At 36.3% G+C, this 21,372-nt stretch overlaps 1 protein-coding gene and 1 long non-coding RNA gene across 2 annotated transcripts in view; both read left to right on the top strand.

The window, feature by feature from the left end:
- LOC128997919 (delta-aminolevulinic acid dehydratase-like) overlaps nt 1–21,372 on the top strand; it is a 72,150-nt gene that overhangs the window by 43,119 nt on the left and 7,659 nt on the right. The window contains exons 6-7 of the mRNA XM_054423751.1: nt 2,242–2,358; nt 6,385–6,484. Coding sequence (XP_054279726.1) covers nt 2,242–2,358; nt 6,385–6,484 — 217 coding nt within the window. The remainder of the gene's footprint in view (nt 1–2,241; nt 2,359–6,384; nt 6,485–21,372) is intronic.
- LOC128997920 (uncharacterized) lies at nt 10,560–16,155 on the top strand. The gene is made up of 3 exons (XR_008491168.1): nt 10,560–10,689; nt 12,624–12,782; nt 16,009–16,155. It is a non-coding gene; the product is annotated as an uncharacterized LOC128997920 (long non-coding RNA).

Genomic DNA, 21,372 nt, shown 5'->3' with positions numbered 1-21,372 from the left:
TAGACAAGGGCTAGGACATAGGCTGAGGGTAGTCGAGTTGATGCTTTCAAGTTTCTAGGTAACACAGGGTTGTCAACAATCTCAGATCCCGTTATGCGACAGCCACGAAACTGGTGGCCAAGGTTGGTACTATTACAAAAGTCTGTTTTGGGAGGACTGTGTTGTTGCTCGTGACGCCTGCAAAATATGGGATACGGGGCTCTATCCGACCGCCTCTTAACACCAAGCTTTTCTATTGAGATTCTCTAAATAATAGGGTGTATATAAGTTGAATATATTATTAAGGTTTACAGTGTATTCCTAATAAATTTCACATTGTTTATTTAACAAATCCAATAAAACATGATGGGGTAAATATTTACCACTTACAAGCTCTCGCTTTATAGTGATTTTTTTTAGCGAATTTCCCTATAGGGAAGTAGCTATTATACCGTAGGTGGCACGGTAAGACCTAAACCCGGGACCGATTTACTTTTTCATTTTGATGTCCCCAGAGGCCAAAAACACCATTCATTCAAATTTGTATATATGTATATATATATATATATATATATATATATATACGTCCGTGAATGCGATAACTTGAGTAATTTTTGTCCGATTTTGATGAAATTTGGTTATAATGTGTAAAGCAGGATAAACTTGAATGAGTTTGCGAACCAGCATGATCGGACCATGGGAACGAGGCTTTACGGGGGTTTTTATGGGGTAAAAATTGGATTTTCTCACTTTTGACCCTCAAAAAACAAAATTTTTCAATTTCTCTTTAGACCCTTTTAAAGAGCTTAAAAAAACAAATAATTTAGTATATAAAAGTATTTTTGTTCGGTTATTAGTAACGGAGAAAATTTAAAAAAAATGTAAATTTAAAATTCCCATGTTATTCTTATGGAGAATATTGTCAAATGTTGTAGTTTGCTTGTTTATGGATATATTTTGATCAACTTGGCAAATTTATTTATTTTGTACTAAGCTATCAATATTTTACTAAAAAACACACGTTATTAGTTTCCTTGTAGCAGCAAACCTAGGTACTCGTTTAAACCTAATGTTAATATATTTAATTGAAAATCAATTCATACAAATGGAAATTCGCTTAGTCGGCAGGTTTGCTGCGGCGGGGGTATTTTTTGTCCTAGGACTCTTGGCACGAGCCTGGGATTGTTTTTCGCATTACTTCAGGCTAGACCTAGTGGTTGCGGCATTATCACTTAGATAAAATCCATTGGTGACTTGGCGGGGATCGAACCCGGGACCTCAGGGACTTCGCTCTAAATACAGGACTACGCCAGCTCGCTCCCCTTTGAATGTTTTTTGAGTTTTAAGTTATTGATGGCTCTCTTGTCATTTTGTTCTGTGCTGTTCTGAAATTTATAAATTTAGTTTTTTGTGAATTTAATAATAAGTTATGATGGTAGAAATAGTTTTGAATATTCTCTAATTCTACATATGTAAAAATTTCAGTTTCGTCTGAAGAGTTAGATGATACAATCAAATTAGAATCATCAGCGTAAAGAAATAATTTAGAATTTTGCTTGTAGGTTAAAGTATCTTCCATGCCCTTAAGGTAACACAAAAAAAAGCAAAGGCCCAATAATTGAACCTTGTGGCACCCAAAATTTAATTGGTTGATAAGTTGATGATGATTTGATAATTCTATTATGATTTGTCAAATGGGTAATTTCCACGAATTGAGATCTATTTGTCAAATAGGAAGAAAACCAAATAAGAGCTCTTTTTGATATTCCAATTATTTTAAATTTTTCTAGTAATTTACTATGTTTTACACTATCAAACGCTTTAGAAAGGTCCATAAATATGCCAATTGTATAATGTCCTTTGTCTACTGATTCATTGACTGATTCGATAAAAGAAACAGCTGCGCTCTCAACTGATCTTCCATTCCGGAATCCATGCTGATTATCATCCAAAATATTAAATTTTTCCAAAAATTCTGATAATTGTAAGTAGACGGCTCTTTCATACACTTTAGAGATTGAGAAAGAACAGACAATAACTGTACTTCTGTTCAATAATATAAACAAACAGAGCTGCAACCCTAATGTAATATTTTCTCCATACTTTTCTATAAAAACAAGGCTGTTTTACCGTCATGCAAAAACCAATTGCTCAACTAAGTGAAACTTTGGTTCTGAATCTGTAAAAGATTCAGAGGCTACTTTTTGAAACGCCCTGTATTTTAAAGTTTCGTAACCTATGTTCATCCAATAACTGTTGCAGGCCCGAGATGTAGCTGAAGGTGCAGATCTAATTATGGTCAAGCCTGGTTTGGCGTACTTGGATATACTTAGGCAAACAAGACAAAACCACCCCCATATACCACTGTTTGTCTACCAGGTAAGCCCGAATACTTCTGAAAATTGATCTAGGAATGACTGTCCAATATTTATTCCCTTATTAAAATAATAGTAGTTTAATAAGTACTTTTGCTGCTACAGAGAAGGTAATGAAGTGTTTTCGTAGTAAAATGTTTATAGTTTTTAATGAAGCACATACATTTTTCTAATTTGATCAAAATAAACATATGTTCATAAACTATAACAGTTTACTTGTCCTCCATAAAAATAACATGGGAATTTGAAATTTAACATTAAGGGCATAGCAACGCTTAAATATACTAAATTATTTGTTTTTCTAAGCTCTAAAAATTGGTTTGGTAAGAAATTGTAAAATGTAATATTTTAGGGTCTCCAATTTTTACCCCATAAAACTTCCCATAAACCCCTGTTACCATAGTCCGATCATGCTGGTTCATGAACCCGTTTGAATAAATGTAGGACGAATTTCATCAAAGTCGGATTATTTTTGCTCAAGTTATCGTGCTAATGGACTAATATTCATATGAATTTAAATAGATGGCGTTTTTGGCCCCTGGGGACCACAAAGAAAAAGCAAATTGGTCCCTGGTTCAGGTCTTACCATGAGTCCTACAGTAATAGCTTATTCCCTATTCCTATGGGATACTCGCTAAATCAATCGTAATACTAACACAAACGGTGTAGGATTAAAAGCTATGCCAACTAACAATGGAAATTATAAATTTATTGAGAGAAGCATGGTTAGCTCACATAGAATGACATTGTAAAAGTTCCTTGCCTCGTGCAACACAAATACTGATTGGCTGAAATGGTCGTTCATTGTCTTATCTGAACCAATGAGAAGTTCTTTTTAAAATTTCTTTGTAAGATAAAAGACATTCTTAACAGTACTGAATTACAAATGTACTTAAATTTTAAATAATAGAAGCATAAACTTACAAATATGTTTTCTAAAGACTAATTTTCAACTCTTTTGAGGTGAAAAAGAATATGGGTCAACTTTATTTACCCAAGTTCGTACAACTGTCTAAAGACATTGATACAATATTAATGAGATTAGGTCTCTATAATTCTAATAAATTGTATGTAAAAAACACATACTTTCTATGGTTTTTTACTATAATAAAAAAATGCATTAGGCTAGGATTATACTAGGACGCTGGCGTCCGGGATGCTGGCGTCCGAGAGGCTAGCGTCCCACCTCGAGCCGATAAATGACGCGATTTGTGTTGTGATGCTAGCCTCTCGGAATGCCATTTTATTTCAAGGCTTAGTCACTTTTTGTTTAGATCTATTTAAATAACATTATGTTTAACGAGTACCAAGGTTTGATGTTTTAAGGGGAGCTAATAAAGTGTATTTTTAGCTTAGTATAAAACAAACTGGCCAATTATAATCAAAATATATCCATACACAAGCAAATTCCAACACTTAACAACATTTTCTATAAGAATAACATGGCAATTTTAATATGTTTTTAAATTTTCTCCATAGATAATCACAGTACAAAAACACTTAAATAAACTAAATTATTTGTTTTTAAGCTCATTAAAATTGTCTAGAGAGAAATTGGGAATTTTTCAGTTTTATGGATCAAAAATGACAGACCCCCTTTTTTAGCACATAAAACCCCGTTTCCAAGGTCTTTTCATGCTGGTTCGCGAACTCATTCAAGTTTATCCCTAACTTCAAGTTTATCCCCTTCTCCTTAAAACCAAATTTCTTCAAAATAGGACAAAAGTTACTCCAGTTATCGCGTTTACAGACATATATATAATATTTAAATCTATACGAACGGATGGTGTTTTTGGCCTCTGGGGACATCAAAATGAAAAAGTAAATCGGTCCCTGGCCTAGGTCTTACCATACCACCTACGGTAATAGCTTCGAGCGTCCGGTGGCTTTTTTAGCATCCGACGCCTAGCATCCATAGTATAATCGCCCCCATTTGATTTAATGCCCCGCTAGCGTCCCAGACGCTGGCCTCTCGGACACCAGCGTCCTAGTATAATCCTAGCCTTAGTTTTACACTTTTCATCTGGTATCTCCTTTTGGTGATCAATTTTAGCGAATTCCCCTATAGGGAAGTAGCTATTACCGTAGGTGGCATGGTAGGACCTAGGTCCGGGACCGATTTACTTTTATATTTTGATGTCCCTAGAGGCCAAAAACACCATTAATTCAAATTTATATATATGTATATATATATAATATATAGATTTATATATATATATGTCAGTGAACACGATAACTTGAGTAATTTTTGTCCGATTTTGATGAAATTTAGTTTAAAGGTGTAAGGCGGGATAAACTTGAATGAGTTCGCGAACCAGCATGATCGGACCATGGGAACGGGGTTTTACGGGGGGTTTTATGGGGTAAAAATTGGTTTTTCAAATTTTTGACCCTCTAAACACAAAATTTTCCAATTTCTCTCCAAACTTTTTTAAAGAGCTTAAAAAAACAAATAATTTAGTATATCAAAGTGTTTTTGTACAATTATTGGTTACGGAGAAAATTCAAAAAAATGTTATTTTAAAATTCCCATGTTATTCTTATGGAGAATATTTTAAAATGTTGTAGTTTGCTTGTTTATGGGTATATTTTGATCAAACTTAGTAAATTTATTTATTTTATACTACGTTATTATTATTTTACTAAAAAACACACTTTTTCACCCTCGCTGTAGCAGCAAGCCTAGGTACTCATAAAACCTAATGTTAATTAAATACATTTAATTGAAAATCAATTCAGGCATATGGAAATTTGCTTAGTGGGCAGGTTTGCTGCGGCGGGGGTATTTGATAGTAATTCCAATTTCTAAGAATCTGTGGTATCAAGAATCAATTCCAGCAATCAACCTATCAATAGTTAATGTTACCTGAGGCTGAACAATTTTAACTTAAACGCACAAAACAAGCTAATTAATCAATTTCAACAGCTGACTGATACTGTCAGTGATAGCTAGCATAATGCAGATAGCTGAAGTCAAACCAGCAATGTTTGGTTGATCAGCTCAAGATACTACCATCAAGAAACTGTGTTCAATAAAAATATCCTTGTCATGACTGTTTGGTGTGCAAAAATTTTAATTGCTTTATGTTCTTACTCTCATGTCAATGAACACTGAATTGTCTGGGTAACTGAGTGGTTAGAGAGCTCGCCTTCAAATCCGAAAGTCACTGGTTCAATATATATATATGTATATATATATAGAATTTATGTATGGAGCAAGATCGTTTCTCGACCTTCATGCCATTTGTCATCTATCTATGCCAATGGTATTTTTTTACTTTTGATAGGGGACATTCCGGGACCACGTAAGTTTGCAGTTGAGGGAGGAGCCTATTTACCATATGGTATTGAATGAACCAATGAGAACCGTGCGGTATTGCCAAATCTAATCATACCAGCTGATTTGAAAATATTGCTTAGTATATTTTAATAAGTGTTGTCAACGGGCGATGTGGCAACGTCGCACTGTCTTGTGATTGGCTGCCACCAACTGCAAACTTACATAGTCCCGACTTTAGTTCTCAGTGTTTTTAATCCCGTAAACGGGACTTTTAGACCTTGAGCTGGATTAAAACGAGATGCGGGATGAAATGGGATTTTTGGCTGTGACGACTATTTTCATTCTTTTCTACTTAATTTTACAGAAAAACTAACTCCAATTGATTAAAATACTGTAGTAAAATATAATAGTAATGTTTAAACAACTTTTAAAACATGATACGTCAAATATAATACTCTGGATTCTACGAAGAAAATCATGCAGGATTAAACGGGATTTCTCTACCCAGTAAGCGGGATTATTTTTTTGGCCGTGTGGAAACACTGCAGTAGGTCTTGATACTATCTTATTGGTGCTATATAACAAAAGGCTGACGTTAGATAGTTTTAAGAAGATAGTATAAAGCAGGATGTGGAATGTTCCCTTTCAAAAAGTAAAAAAATCCCATGGGCGTAGATAGAACAATAACAGGAGGATTTGAAATTATTGTTGCCACTTGTATATTTTTACACTTCCTACATTATGTTGTAGGTGTCTGGGGAGTATGCCATGCTGTACCACGCTGCAAAAGCTGGAGCCTTTAGCCTCTTGGATGGAGTGAGGGAATCGCTCACCAGTTTCAGAAGAGCTGGTAAATATCAAATGTTTATAGTCCTTTGTCTATGTAGCTAACCAATCTATACATGTAAGTATTGATACTGACAGTTCCGGAGGGACATGGTTTAAGAGATTCACTGCGACCTACAAGGTCTATTGTAACCCACTCCTTGCCTCCAGAGTGAGTCGGTGGCTCAATCGGTAACGTCACGGACTTCGGGCACAAGGCATCGATGTTGTAGGTTTGGATCCTGGTCACTGCCACTACTTTTTTCAGTACAGTTACAGTTCACCCTTGTACTGTACTGGCTCACCCCTTGCTTTGCTGCATACATTCCACGCACAAGCCCATAGCCTATGTGGACGGGCAAATGCAACGGTTGAAAGAGGTCGCCAACCTCTTTAAAAAAAGAAATGTCTCCTAGACCATCCCCTCCAGCCCCAATTCATTAGCTGATAGGGTTCTATGTAGGGTATGCCTTAATTCAGAGTTGGTACCTGCCAAAGCTCTTTACTCTCTTAGGAACAATCCCAAAACGCTCTTCCAGTTATTGAGTCTGGGGGGTAAACTTCTATATGGTGGACTGTATAAAAAAATAAGGAGTGAGATATATTATGTTAAGATCAGCTTTAGAGACACACTGTGAGCACAAAATAATAAACTTTTAAATAGGAAGAAATATGAATTGGTACCTTCCTTTTTACTGAAGTGATGTCTAGTAGACCGTTGACGCACTTGATGTTTGCTGGCCAGCTTTCGCGTACGCGACCGGTAGAGTAGTTGCACCAAGAACAGTTTGAATACAGTTTTTAACTTTTCACAGTTCACTTTTTTGTTAGGTGTGTCACAAATAAATACATAAGATAAACATATGATAGTATAAGTTCAATTTATGTGCCACAAATAGTGTAAGGGAATATTATAATAAAAAACTAGGGAGAATGGCGAGAACATGATGCCGGGTTGAAGAGTACATGGGGAATGGGGGGAATTGCCAGACATCACGCGACAGGGCAAGGGTCAGAACAAATTATGAATGAAGTCTGGATTCACCTAGGTTGCGTAGATGCTTGAATACGGAACATGCCGCCCGCCTTGAACCATACATGGTTCAACAGAGATTCATAAATTGATTCATTGACTCATAAATGGGCACAAGTAATACAATGTAGATATATATACACAATAGATAATGATGACACACCTAATTATAAGATTCAATATATATGACAATTATAAATATAAATAAACATGAAATAGGACATTAAATAAAATAGAAATATTGGGGGTCTGGTTTTGTGATTAGGGGAGCGGGTACACCTTGGTAGCAGGGCGACAGAAGATTCCTCTCGAAGTCTTGATGGAGACAACTCAAACGATGCCATCTGCTCCAGGTGATGTCTTCACAATGCGACCAAGAGGCCAGAGAAGTGGTGGTGTTTTTGGGTCATGGATAATGACTAAATCGCCTACTTCAAGATTCTTGTTTGGCTTTATCCACTTTTTCCTTTGTTGAAGCTGGTGCAAATACTCTTGGTGCCACCTTCTCCAGAAGCGCTGATGTAGAGCCTGAACTGTTTGCCAATGTTTTAGTCGATTGTCAGGAATATCGGATACATTTACTTCAACTGCGGCAAGAGATGTCCCGATGAGAAAATGACCTGGGGTGAGTGCTGTGATGTCAGCTGTCAGTGGACGAGAGTTCAATACTGCTTCCACCTGCGTGACAAGAGTTATCAGCTCCATTAGTGTTAGAACTTGGTCTCCAATTACTCTTTTGAACTTGGTACTTTGAGCTCTTTATGGCACTCTCCCAAAGGCCTCCTTGGTGAGGCGCGGCTGGTGGTTGGAAATGAAAATTAATTGAATGATCGAGGGCGAAGTTAGTGAGAGCATCTTGAGTATTCTTTTCATCAATGAAATTCTGGAAGGTCTTATTCAGTTGCTTGGAGGCACCAACATAGTTCGTTCCACAATCAGAGTATAGGTGAGCACAAAGTCCACGACGAGAAACAAATCTTTTAAGAGCAGCAATGAATGAGTCCACTGAGAGATCAGTTACAACTTCCAAGTGCACCGCTTTTGTGGTAAAGCAAACAAACAGGCAGAGGTATGACTTTAACTTTTGAGAATTCCTAGTAGTGTGTACTTTCACTTCAAAGTGACCACTATAATCCATGCCAGTATGATAGAATGGTCTTACAGGCCGTAGTTCAGTTTCGGGTAAGTCTCCCATAAGTGGAGGTTGATTTGTAGGTTTCAACTTAAAACATCTTTGACATTTAAAGATTACAGATCTGATTACACTACGAGCAGATAATATCCATACTTCTTGAGTGAGGATCGATTGCAGCAACTGAGGGCCTGCGTGTAAATATTTGAGATGATAGTGCATGACCAACAGTTTTACAACATTATGAGATTTAGGTAACAGGATTGGGTATTTGGCATCTTGAGTAAGGTTCTAATGTTTCAACCTACAGCCTACTCTTACCAAACCGTTATCGTCAATCGTCAATGTAAGGTGATAACCAAGCTAGTCTTAAGCTGCACTGAGTGCCCTTTTTCAGAGCTGTGATGTCATCCTTAAAAGATGAAATTTGAATGAGTTTGAAGAGATTCATTTTAGCAGAAGAGATCTCTTTATAACTAAGTTGTCCAGCTAGACGGGCGTTCCCACGAAGATAATGGATGAATCGTAGAACATAAGCAGTGACATTTACAAGTTTTCTAAAGCATGAGAATTTTTCAAGTAAATCAAATCTGTCATTATCTAACTTTTCAACGTTAACTAGGACATTCAAGGGATTTGGTTTGACTTCAAGAGTGTCTTGATCAGTGATTAAACTGAATTCGGGCTTTGGCCAAAGATCTGATGACAAGTATAACCATTCAGGTCCCTTCCACCACAATTGGTGGCTTAAGAGTTGAGATGGGGAGAGTCCTCGGATTGCACAATCTGCTGGGTTGTCTAGGGACTTGACGTAATGCCATGATTCAGGAGAGATTAATTCTTGTAGTTCTGAGACACGGTTGGCCACATAAACTTTTAAGCGATAGGGGTGAGTGCGTATCCATGTAAGAACAATGGTAGAGTCCCAGTCAGCACACGAGGTATTATATACATATATTTTAGGTCAATCTTGGTAAACTATGTAAAGTATATTGAAATATGTGAAATTCACATATAATTTACTCGCTGATATTTACATAGAAAATATCGTTACCTTTTGTTTTAGGTCAACATGAAATACTGTCTTAATTAATATGTGATTGATTTAAACCTATTTTCTGGCCTATTTCTCGATACATTTAATGTATACTGAATGTAACTTATTCACATCCCATATACTTTAATATTGACGTAAAATATACATATATTTACGTCAAATATACATAAACCATTTTCCTGGATTCATACCAGATAGATTTGTAAATTTTGCTCAATGCCTTGAGAAAGAGATATTTTCACTCAGACCAAACAGTTGCTTTTAGAGAAAGTTTTTCTTAGAAGAAGGGACAGTAGGAATTTACAATACAGGCAGCTAGACAAAGAACTGTAATACAAAGGGGTGGCATGTGCGAAGGTCACTTGTAGAATTCCTTCACCAAGCCAAGAAGTGTAGTTAGACCGAACCGGTTTGGGATTGGGGTTGGGGTTGCAGCGTTGACTTATTGGATCCGAATAAAAATATCGAAGCCAGACTGATAGATACTAGAATTATATCGATAGTCAATATCAACATCGAACTTGATAGGCTCGATATTTCTATTCGATAGCTTACTGGGCAGTTATGATTAATTTAAATTTATGTGACTAGGCACCTACTACAGTCTAAGTTAGAAAAACTAAAGTTAATAATTAATAACTAATATTATTATTATTACTAAGGTATAACTGAAATAAATCATAAATCCTTTCTCCACGGAGCATTACTGGTCTTTCGATATGCATTGAAAATCGTATTAGCACGATAGTATCGAATGGGTCGGACAGTACCGTAACGCCGACTAGCCGTCAGCCGAGGCCGCCATTGTTGTTTTGTTTTTGTTTTAGTTGTTTAGTTCTGTGTTTCTGCTGCAGTTCGAGTTCTTTGGCTTCTTTAAGTTCAAGAATCAAGAAGTTTATTGGCCATCGGTGTTACCGTTGGTCCTAGGCCTACTTTTAAGATTTTCGCTAGATCAACCTAACTTATTTATGTTTTCAATTCATCATCAATTTTCTACAACCCTCAAAGGTAAGTGTTCTGCTTTTATTTATGGTCTAAACTTACAAATACTGGATTTTAATTAGGCTAGGCTAAGTTAAGTTACATCACAGACAATTGGATAAAGAAGGTTTAAGATACATCTTCATTTTTACTGGTCTTGGATGATATTTTCGGTAGGTGTGTATTCTTTCAAGATTTCGGTTGCACTTTAGTTTCTGTCCTACATTTACTATTAGGGCCTATAGGACTACTAGCCACGAATACTAGAACATGTTTTCTAGTACCTATTTAGGTACGGTACTACACAAATAGGTAGGCCTATTTGTGCTACCAGCTGATGAAACTGTTCTAAACTTAACTTAACCTTAACCAAACATGCAGTTAAGTACTAGGTAACTTGAGTTATGTGAGTAAATGTAGGACAGAAACTAAAGTGCAGCCAAGATTTTATCAAGTAGGCCTACGATATTAACTAACTTAGGTTAGGCCTATTAATTAGCACATTAGTAAGTTACAGGGTTTTTAAATTCGCAGAGGATACGCATCCGGTAACTGGACGTGGATTAGGCGTCCAGCAGTTACTGTCATAACCTAACCTAACCAACCAAACTTGCTGATAATGAAAAATGATAATGAATGAAGGTTAAATTATGTTCATAAAATAAAATTATAAATGCCAAAAATTCTAACAAAAGATGTACAGTTAATGGCATTCAAAGCAAAATCTTTGACAAAAAGTTAAAGTTACTGATGTGATTCGAACCAGGGACCTCTTGCGTTAATCAGCCTAGCACTCTATCCACTACATAACAAACACCGATGGCTGTACATCGTATCGTTGTGGTAATGGCGTTCCGGGCCCTCACAACCCTGTGACGTCAGTGCCGGACGCCTAAGTTAATCCACGTCCTGTTACTGGACGAGTATCCTCTGTGTTTTAAGTTACGCTTGATGTTTTTTAAATTTACAGTAGGTAATGGTAATTCCCAGGCCTACACTAAGATTTTAACGCAACTAATTATATGCTTCATTATGTTAAATTATCAAGAGATAAGTTAATTTTTTGGCTAAGGGTTTTTGAACTTGTCCAGTTTTTGTTAGACGGTTTGTTTATTTACAAATGACTAATAGGTAACTATACTATATACTAATTAACTTAGGCCCATGTTATACGGACAGCAAGAACGCGACAGATAAAACGCCGACGCTGATCTACAAATTCAGTGCTGTTATACAATCAGCAATCACGCTGTGTCATCGACGCCAGGGAGCTGTTATACGAGCAGTAAACACGTGCGACAGGCTCCGAGGGAGCCCGAAGGTCGCCGAACTGTGAATTTCCACTCCCGCCTCGCCTGGGAACTATCCTGTCGGAGAAGTATGGTGGGGTGAAGCACGGATCTGCTGTGTAAAAGCTGCCCGTATAACAGTAGGTACTCGCATAATTTCTGTCGCGTTTTTTCCGCCAGTTTTACCGGTCCGGTCGCGTTGTCCACGCTGACGCCAGGTTTACAGTGTCCGATGCGACAGATAAAACGTTCATATAACTTGCACACAGTTACGTCCATTGCTCGGTAGGCTTGGCGTCTACGCGGCAAAAAATCTGTCGCGTTTTTTTTGTCCATATAACATGGGCCTTAGGCATACACAATTTCATTCAACAATTATTACAAGGAATTAAGTTAGCTTATGCATGGATAGGTATATCTGTCATAAGTAAATAAGATAAACTTAATTAATTGTGAATGCAACAAATAGGCCTAATTTAAAAAACATACCTTCTGTTGCTGTATCTAGGTTATGTTATGTTCACTCCTAGGGGCCAGTTGTGGAATCAGGCCTGGATTTACTTATTGTTTTGGGAAATATAATGGTTATAGCAGTCAAACACACCTAAGAAGGTACTTAGCCGAAAGTATAAAACGATTAAATATGACTAACAAGTTTTTTTGTTTTTGTAGATCGACCTCTTCCAAAGGATTGGGGGCGCAACAGTGGTGGACTCTGACTGTCGAGCCCTCATCAGATCGCGGACAAACGAAGTAGATGTTAGCTTCAGTTGGGAGGGAAGGAAGGGAAAGAGGACCCTCCACAGCCTCAACTTCATAAAACACTGGAGAGTGAGTATAATAGTTGCCTACTAATAGTTACTGGAATCTAATGGAACTAGTGTACATGTTGCTCGAATTCGAGCAATTGCAAAGTATTACAGGAATTATTTCAAAACGAATAACAGTCATATTTACAATGTGTTTAAAAGACTCAACTCAATAAGATTACCGGTGTGTACTGTAACTCAGACTATGTTTATCTTCGTTATTGATAAACTTAAAGCATTCCGGCCGGTTTTCTCCTTCTTAAAATGCCTCGCTGTACAGGCAACACAGGTCATGATAGAGAACTAATTGAGAACGAAAAGTCGTTTTGGGGTAGTGTTAAAGGGCGCATTTGTAACCTAATAGTTGAGTTTGTCCAGGGTCAGGTGCTGACTGTGATGAGTTAAGCCTATTACGCTCCACACTGTTCTGTTTCTGTAGCTGCGGTCGTTATCACGATTACGCCTCCTGTTTATGTTTCGTTGTCGTCGCGTCGGAGGCATAAAAAAACAACAAATAAACAAATTATAGCTACACAAAACAAAGATGAATTCACAAATTAAAATTACAATCATGCTAACACGATCCGTCATAGCGACACAAAACAACGATAAATACACAAATTTAAGATACAACCATACTAACACGATCCGTCTTGGGGGATATGTTTACACAAACTCAAATAGTAAATAAATGTACTCAATGCATTTCATTGAATTGAAAAATAAATAACAGCAATTAAATTATACAGCTGATCAAAATGTAAACAATTATGTTCTTCATAAGGATAACATGGGAACTTTCAAAGCCACTGGGGCAGAGCCCAAGGGATTTTTCAAAAATGTAAGGCCAGTTTGCAAATCTATGCAACACGCTCTTTCCAATGAGACGTCAATGGATAAAATCGGTTAAGAAATGGCGGAGGAGTTCAACCGACAAAGTTTCATGTAGCGTATTAATTATATAGATTTAAATAATAGTCCCTGAAAAGTTATTTTACCTGGGGAGCAGTGATTACCTCGTTTGTTTGAGTTATAATTTTAAATCTATTTTTAAAAAGCTACCCAACTTAATATTTATGAACACTCTTTTTTTAAAGGTGTGTGAAATATTTGATTTATTTAAATCTAATCTGTATCTAATCATGGGGAGACTGTGGGAGAAATTTGTAAGGATGAGATGCCGTTTTTTTTTTTCTAAAACTAATAGGCTAATGTTAAACGTGAATCCGTTCTATATTCATCATTAGATTCAATTAAAACCCTCTTATGTTCCCAACCGGAGACTTTATTTGGGGCCCCTAATTTAAACCAATAAAAACAGAAAATATCAAAAAGAAAAAGAAGAAATAGTTATAAAAAAAGTTTAAGGAAAATTTTAACAAGCTAACAACAAGTTTAAATTTTTTTAGCGAATTTCCCATATAGGGAATAAGCTATTACTGTAGGTCTCATGGTAAGACCTCGACCCGGGACCGATTTACTTTTTCATTTTGGGGTCCTCCATAGGCCAAAAACACCCTCCGTTTAAATTCATATATATATATGAAATATATACATATGTATGTATATGTCCGTTATCTCGAGCAAAAATGAACCAATTTTGATCAAATTTGGTACTAATGTATAACCTACGTTTATTCAAAATAATTTGAACAGACTATGGGAACGAGGGTTTATGGGGGGTTTTATGGGGTAAAAATTGGGTTTTCTGATTTTTGACTCTAAAAACACAAAACTTCACGATTTCTTTCCATACCAATTTTGTATAGATCTTATAAAAGAAATAATTTTGTATATTGAAGCGTTGTTGTATGCCTATCGGTTACGGAGATAATCGAAAAATATTGTAAATTAATAATTTCTATGTTATTCTCATGGAGAAAAACTGTTGTAGGCTAGTTTGCTTGTAGGCTATATAAATATATTTTTGTCAAATTTGACAATTTTGTTTGTTTCATTCTAGTTTATGAACATTTCAATTGAAATAAAAAAACACTTTAATACCTTCCTTGCTTGTAGCAGCAAACCTAAGTACAGTACTCATTATAATCAATGTTACCTATTTAAATAGGAAATAAATCTTACAATTTTAAGGGAATGCAGTAGAGTCCCGAAAACTTGGCGTAATGTGGACTGGAAGGGTGTCGAGTTTGTGAAATGTCGGGTTATTGGGAACTAGGGTTATAAATAAGAACCATACAATTTGTAATCCTTTTAGCTGCCTTATTTATTTATATTTATATTACAAGTCAGTATTAAGTCATCAGATACAGTACAATAAATCCTTGGTACAAGTTGGGAATGATTTAACTTGAGCCCATGTTTAACTCATGTCGTACTCAAAAATCACTAATTTTCTGAGCCAGGTGATGGCCGAGTTATCCAGACTGCCGGGTTATCGAGTGCCGAGTTTGCGAGACTCTACTGTACTTAAGTAGAAATCCAGCCCAGTAAATGGAAATTTGCTTAGTCTGCAGGGTTGCTGTGGCGGGGGTATTTGATATCCATAACATAAAAAAACTTTTTGTAAATCATTACTTGGCCTCTATTAATCTAGGTAACTACAGTTGGCTCTCAATAATCGGACATTTACTTAAATAGGCCCATTAGAATGTCAGTTTGCCAAAAATGTTTGACTACCAATGTGTGGTGATTTTCCCAATTTCATGGCGATCGTAGGTGGCAATGGTTTCATGATCACAGGATATGTTAACGATTTCGCCGTGATCGTAGGATAACTGAGGTTAGTTTGACCTAGGTCCGCAAGTACTCTAATTACGGCACTGTTATTAGTAATGATTATTTCTGGATACACGAATAAGCTAGAGTATGTAGGCTATGTATAAAACATGCAAAGGTCTACCAGACCAGTCCAAGTAGATGACAGAGAAGTGTTGATGAACGAGTCTATTTGTGGGTCTCCTTAATCCTGAACATTGGATGCGCCATTTTGCTTTGCTTCGACCACGTACTATGCTTACTACTCAAACCGGCCCTGCAAAATATTCCCGAGTTTATACTCATAAAGTATTTAGTATTAACTAATTAGTGTCCAGTGGCATCACCGCCATGTCGGATTATCAAGGGTAAATTGTTTTGAACCCCCGTAAAAAGTCTTCTTCTAAGTTAAAGGACAAAGTAGAAACGACCTTATGAGAAAAAACTGAATCAAACACATTAATACTTGCTTATAACATAACAATTATAGTGAAAACTCTGTGGTATCACATTGTAAAATCATGTTTCAGGTGTTGTTGCAGCGTCTCACGGAGACAATGTCACATACAAGGCATTTGAAACCAAGGTTAAAGAATGGTTCCGGCAGGCTCGAAGATTAAATTTTAAAATGTAAAGCTGTACTTGATTTATTAAGATTACATTTTTAATTGTAAAGCTGTACTTTGTACTTATTGCCTACTGTTCTGATTTTAGTTTTGTTGGGTACAAATTCAATTCTAATTACTAATTATATGATATTATGTTAATAATTCTAGAATGATTAGTTTTCCTTTTGATTAATGAGAATTTGTTTCCTATAAAGTAACACATTTTTATGCATTCAATTCAAACAAATACTAACACACCATGAATGAGTGAAGACAATTTAAAAAAATAAATTAGAACTTACCACAGTTTTCATAGTACTACCGTACTGACCATAGTTTATCGCCTAAAGAGTCACCCTTAAAAGTGCCTCAAGTTTTTAGGATGAGTAATATTTTTATAATAATTGACTTTAGCTGAGAACTAATCCATCTTTCTTATGTTGATTACTGACAGAACATTTATTATTATGTTTATTTAGGTGCTAAACATAATTGGATAAATTGATTCTTAATACAATTTAATAAGATTCAGATATTTTTTGCATTACTGTACATAATTAAGATGATTTACATAAATAATACTTAAATTTACATATTATTGCTTCAGTTTAGCTTGTACAAAATTTACATTCCATATACATATATCATTGACGTATTATTTTTGTATATGGTTTACGTAAATTGACGTATTAGTAATACGTATTATTTACAAAATAAAGTGGGACGTATAGACGTAAAATAGAAGTATTCTATATCAATTCAATATGTATAATTTATTTTGGATTTACTTTGGCTCAAAGTAAATAATACATATTATATACTTCTGTGTGCTGACTGGGGTCGCACCATGCATACATCGAGTCAATCTTAATGTGGGACGAAAGAAGATTTGAACAGTATTGCAGGAGCTTTCCAAGTAGGTGAGCACCGCACAGTTCGAGACGAGGCAGAGATACTCTTTTTAGTAGGGCGACTTTAGATTTGGCCATTATCAGATTAATTTTAACATCATTCGATAAGTTGATCACACGGAGGTAGACTACTGCAGCATATCCTTTCTCCAAAGCATCGCTGAAACCATGAAGTTCTGCAAGCTTATGAGTTGAGGTAAAGATGTAATGTGTAATCCTTAAGTTTTGGATCACGGGTAGTTCTTCCAAAAAGGAAATCCATATTGTTCTTATCTCATCTTGAATTGGATCATCCCATTTTAGACCTGTGGTCCAAAGATATTGAATGAGTGTTTAGCCCAAAATATTACAGGTGTGAGAAATCCTGGGAGATCATAGAGTTTAGCGATTGTTGAAAGAATCATTCTCTTGGTTAGCAAGTGGCCTACTTCAACATTCTTCACTTTGTATGAGAGCATGTCTGTCTCTGGGGTCCATCTTAAACCCAATACACTGTAGAAGGCCTCACTACCATCAGTCAACTCCACTGGTGATTCTTTGTGTTCGACTGGAATCTGATCCAAGAGTTGGGGTGCATTACTGATCCACTTACGGAGTTCAAAACCGCCTTTAGACAGCAATGTTTTCAGTTCATTTTGAGCTGACATAGCTTTATCGAGATCTTCAGCTCCAGCTATAATATCATCATAGAAGATAGACTTGGTCAAGATATCAGAAGCTTGTGGGTATGGTTGACCTTCGTCCAAAACTAGCTGGTGCAAGGTTTTGATTGCAATAAAAGGGGAACAATTAAGCCCATATGTAACTGTATTGAGTTTGTACGTTTGGAGTGGATTATCTGGACTAGCGCGCCAGTATATCATTTGATAACTTTTGTCCTTATCAGAAACCAAGATCTGATGATACATTTGACGTATGTCACAGGTGAACACAATTTTATGACATCTAAAATACGATAAAACATCACTGATATCATTTTGAAGTTTGGGACCAGGCATGAGAATGTCGTTCAATGATATGCCATTAGTAGTTTTAGCGCTGCCGTCAAAAACAACACGAATTTTTTAATTCGGGGGATTCTCCTTGAAGACACCGTGGTGAGGCAAATAATAGTATTCAGAGGTGGGAGGTTCTTTACAAATAGTCATATGACCTGATTCAATGTAGTCATCCATAAATTCAGAATAGAGCCTTTGTAACTCGGGTTGATTAGAGAATTTCCTTTCCATCGAGCTAAGTCTCAATTGTGCTTTGGTACAAGATTCACCAAGAGGGGAATGATTTGGTTTCTTGGGCAGCTCGATTATGTAACGACCTGAGTCATCACGTCTATGGGTGTTTTCAAAATGTTGTAAACAGAGGGTATCTTCCTCAGTCTGAGCCTTGATCCGTATTGGGGGTTCTTCTAGTGTCCAGAATTTTTGAAGTGAATTATGAAGATCCAAATCATGAGTTGTCAAGAGTGAGATGGGAAATGTGTTTGATGAGTTTCCTGCTACAGGGGCTACAGGAGCTAGGCCCATCACAACAAAACCAAAATGGTTCCAAGAGCTTGAGGTAAATTTTGTCCTAATCTATGTTGTTCTCCTGTGAGGGTTAGGGCAAATAAGTCTGCACCAATAAGTAAATCTATCTCTCCAGGCTGATCGAAACAGGGATCAGCTAGGATAAAATGTTTCAAAGATTCCTTAACCTGGTGTGAAACTGGTATCTGAGGCAGGGTGATGTGATACTACTCAAAACCATACAAGGATGGTTTTTTGCCAAAGGATTTCCATTGATCGCAGACATGTTGACATGTACAATACCTCTAGAATTAATAACTGCACCAGAGATTCCATTATTTCATCATGGAGTCGAGTACGTGGGGCGTTGATGAGTTGAATAGCTTTCTCTGATATAAGGGTAAGTTGGGCAGCGGAGTCGAGCACAGCACGGAGTACAGTATGTTGACCATGTTGTGAAGAGACATGAACTAAACATGTACCAAGAAGGATTGTGGTTTAGTTGGGTTGAGTTGACTAGACAATCCTACAAAAGCGTTCACGTTTGTAGAAGCAGCAGGATTAATAGTTGTTGTACTCTTTGAAGATAAATTAGGTGTGTAGGTCTTATTTTGAGGAGACAGCTTAGTTTGATAGCTTGACTGTGACTGAAGTGAACTACGTGTGGGCTCATGCAATAGAGTATGGTGATGTTTGGAGCAAATCTGACACACTTTACTTGAAGGGCAGTTGAGTGTGTTATGAAGGTAACCGAGGCAGTTTGTACAAATCCTATTCTTGCGAATAAACTCAGATCTTTCACTCACACTTCTAGCTAGGAAAGCTTGACACTTGTATATGTTGTGATCTGCAGCTTGACAAAATCTACAAGAGTTGGTTGTGGCGACAAAAGCAGTTTTGTATGGTTGGTGAAATGTGGCTTACTTTCACGTGTAAACTTATTAGCCTAGTTATGTTTGTAGGACACTTTTGGCCAGTGGAATACTTTGAGGTAGATGGTGAACTGAGACAAATACTAGCACCTTCTAAACGTTTGAATTCCATTTCAAGAAAGGTCATTAAATCATTAACAAGAGGGATCTCATTGTTTAAGGCGCGAGAGTCTTCAAAAGATTTTCTAATATCAGCTGGGATCTTCTTTAAAAGTGTTAAGACTAACAGGTTGTTTTCAGTTGTAATGTCATGATTTAAGTTTTTCAAAGCTTGAGTATTTTCCTTATATACAGTGAGAAATGATTGCAAGCTCTTAAGCGAACCACTAGTAATGGGCGACAAATCCAGAATTTTTGTAACAAGCTGAGTGACAATACGTCTCTTGTTTTCATAGCGATCCTTGAGAAGTCGAAGGGCTACCACATAGTTTTCAGGAGTAATATTAAGACTCTTAACCAAGTCTAAGGGCTCACCACTCAGGGCACTAAGTAAATACTGAAACTTATTCACTGGGGAGACAGAATTATTCACATTGACAGAGGCTTCAAAAATATTATAGAAACTAACCCACTCTTCATAGTTACCACTAAATTTAGGCAAATAAAATTTAGGCAGGCGCAGAGAAGCTGGAGGTGGAGTAGGTGTTACAACAGGTTCAACTGGCAAAAGAACTTTAATGTCACTTGTTAGGGCGACATACAGGTCAGAAAAATCATCATGCATTGAAAATGATTCCTCTTCCTCACAATCAGAAGCAGGGTCATCAGTCACAACTCTATTAAATACAGTTTTAAAGTCAGTAAATAGATCTCTGACCTCATTATAATTGTGTAAACGCTGTATAGTAGCAGGATTCAATTCTTGACCTTCAGTGCGAGGAAGTTGGTTTGACAAATATTTATTTATTTTCTGAAACCTGTTTTTAACAAGTTTTGCTTTTCTTTGTAGGGTAGAGTATCTCATCATGAACAAACAAATTAAATAACACACAACAAGAATAGATGAGTTTTCATAAAATAGCCAAAATCTTAAATTAATTATGATCTCATAAATCTAGGCCTACTGAAGTGCATAAATCAATTTGCAATTCAAATTCAATAGTAAAGTGAAGTCAATTATCAATTTGTTACTATACCAATAATCTCTGTTGACAATAATATTTACAATAATGAATAAAGAGAGCATAGCAATAACAATAATTACCAGTTTTCTCCAGTTCAGGACCCTTTTCAATTCGTATTTGATTAAATAAATAATGTGTTCATTTTTCAACAACATAAACACACTTGCAGGTTATATGTTTCAATTCAAGATCGGGTTATATTAAACAGCTGATGTAGATGAACAGAGTTTTGATGAGTTGAGTTTTCAGTTTAGTAGCAGACAGGTGATTGGTTCGTCCTCAGTTCCACCGTTTCACTAATCTTGCAGGTTATTGGTTGCCATGTAGCGCAGAGCGATCTGTTGGCGAAGTTGAGAACTACCAACTACCAAGGTGTATCGCAAAGGACAGAACGTTGTTGCAAAAATGGCGGACAATGGGATAGAATATTTCTGGGAAATAACTACTAACTAACTTTGCAGTTTTATTTATAAACCAAATAATAAGGCTGAATTGATTGTGAGACCTTATTATTTAAAAGGATTTTATGGATGAGATATGAATAAATATTCAATCCTGAAAAATGTTCTACGCTTGATTTATTTCAAGACAAACGAAAAACTAACTTAACGGATTTAGGTGGCAGTAACAAAATTGAACATGAAAATAATTGTCTGTCTGGTATGGAATAGGAATGGACATTAAAATTGTTCGTAATAATGTTTCACAAGACAAAATAGGGATGTGACACTGATCATAAACATTCATTTGAGAAATAAATTGTTGTACTGCATCAATTATATTTTAATTGGCAAAAGTAATCCGGGTCGACAGG

This window comes from Macrosteles quadrilineatus, unplaced genomic scaffold, assembly GCF_028750875.1.
Source record: "Macrosteles quadrilineatus isolate MER2022 unplaced genomic scaffold, UCM_ALF_1.0 Scaffold_7__1_contigs__length_78375512, whole genome shotgun sequence".
In the NCBI taxonomy this organism is placed as follows: domain Eukaryota; kingdom Metazoa; phylum Arthropoda; class Insecta; order Hemiptera; family Cicadellidae; genus Macrosteles; species Macrosteles quadrilineatus.
Note: the sequence above shows the minus strand (reverse complement) of the source record. Positions and strands in the feature narration are given on the sequence as shown.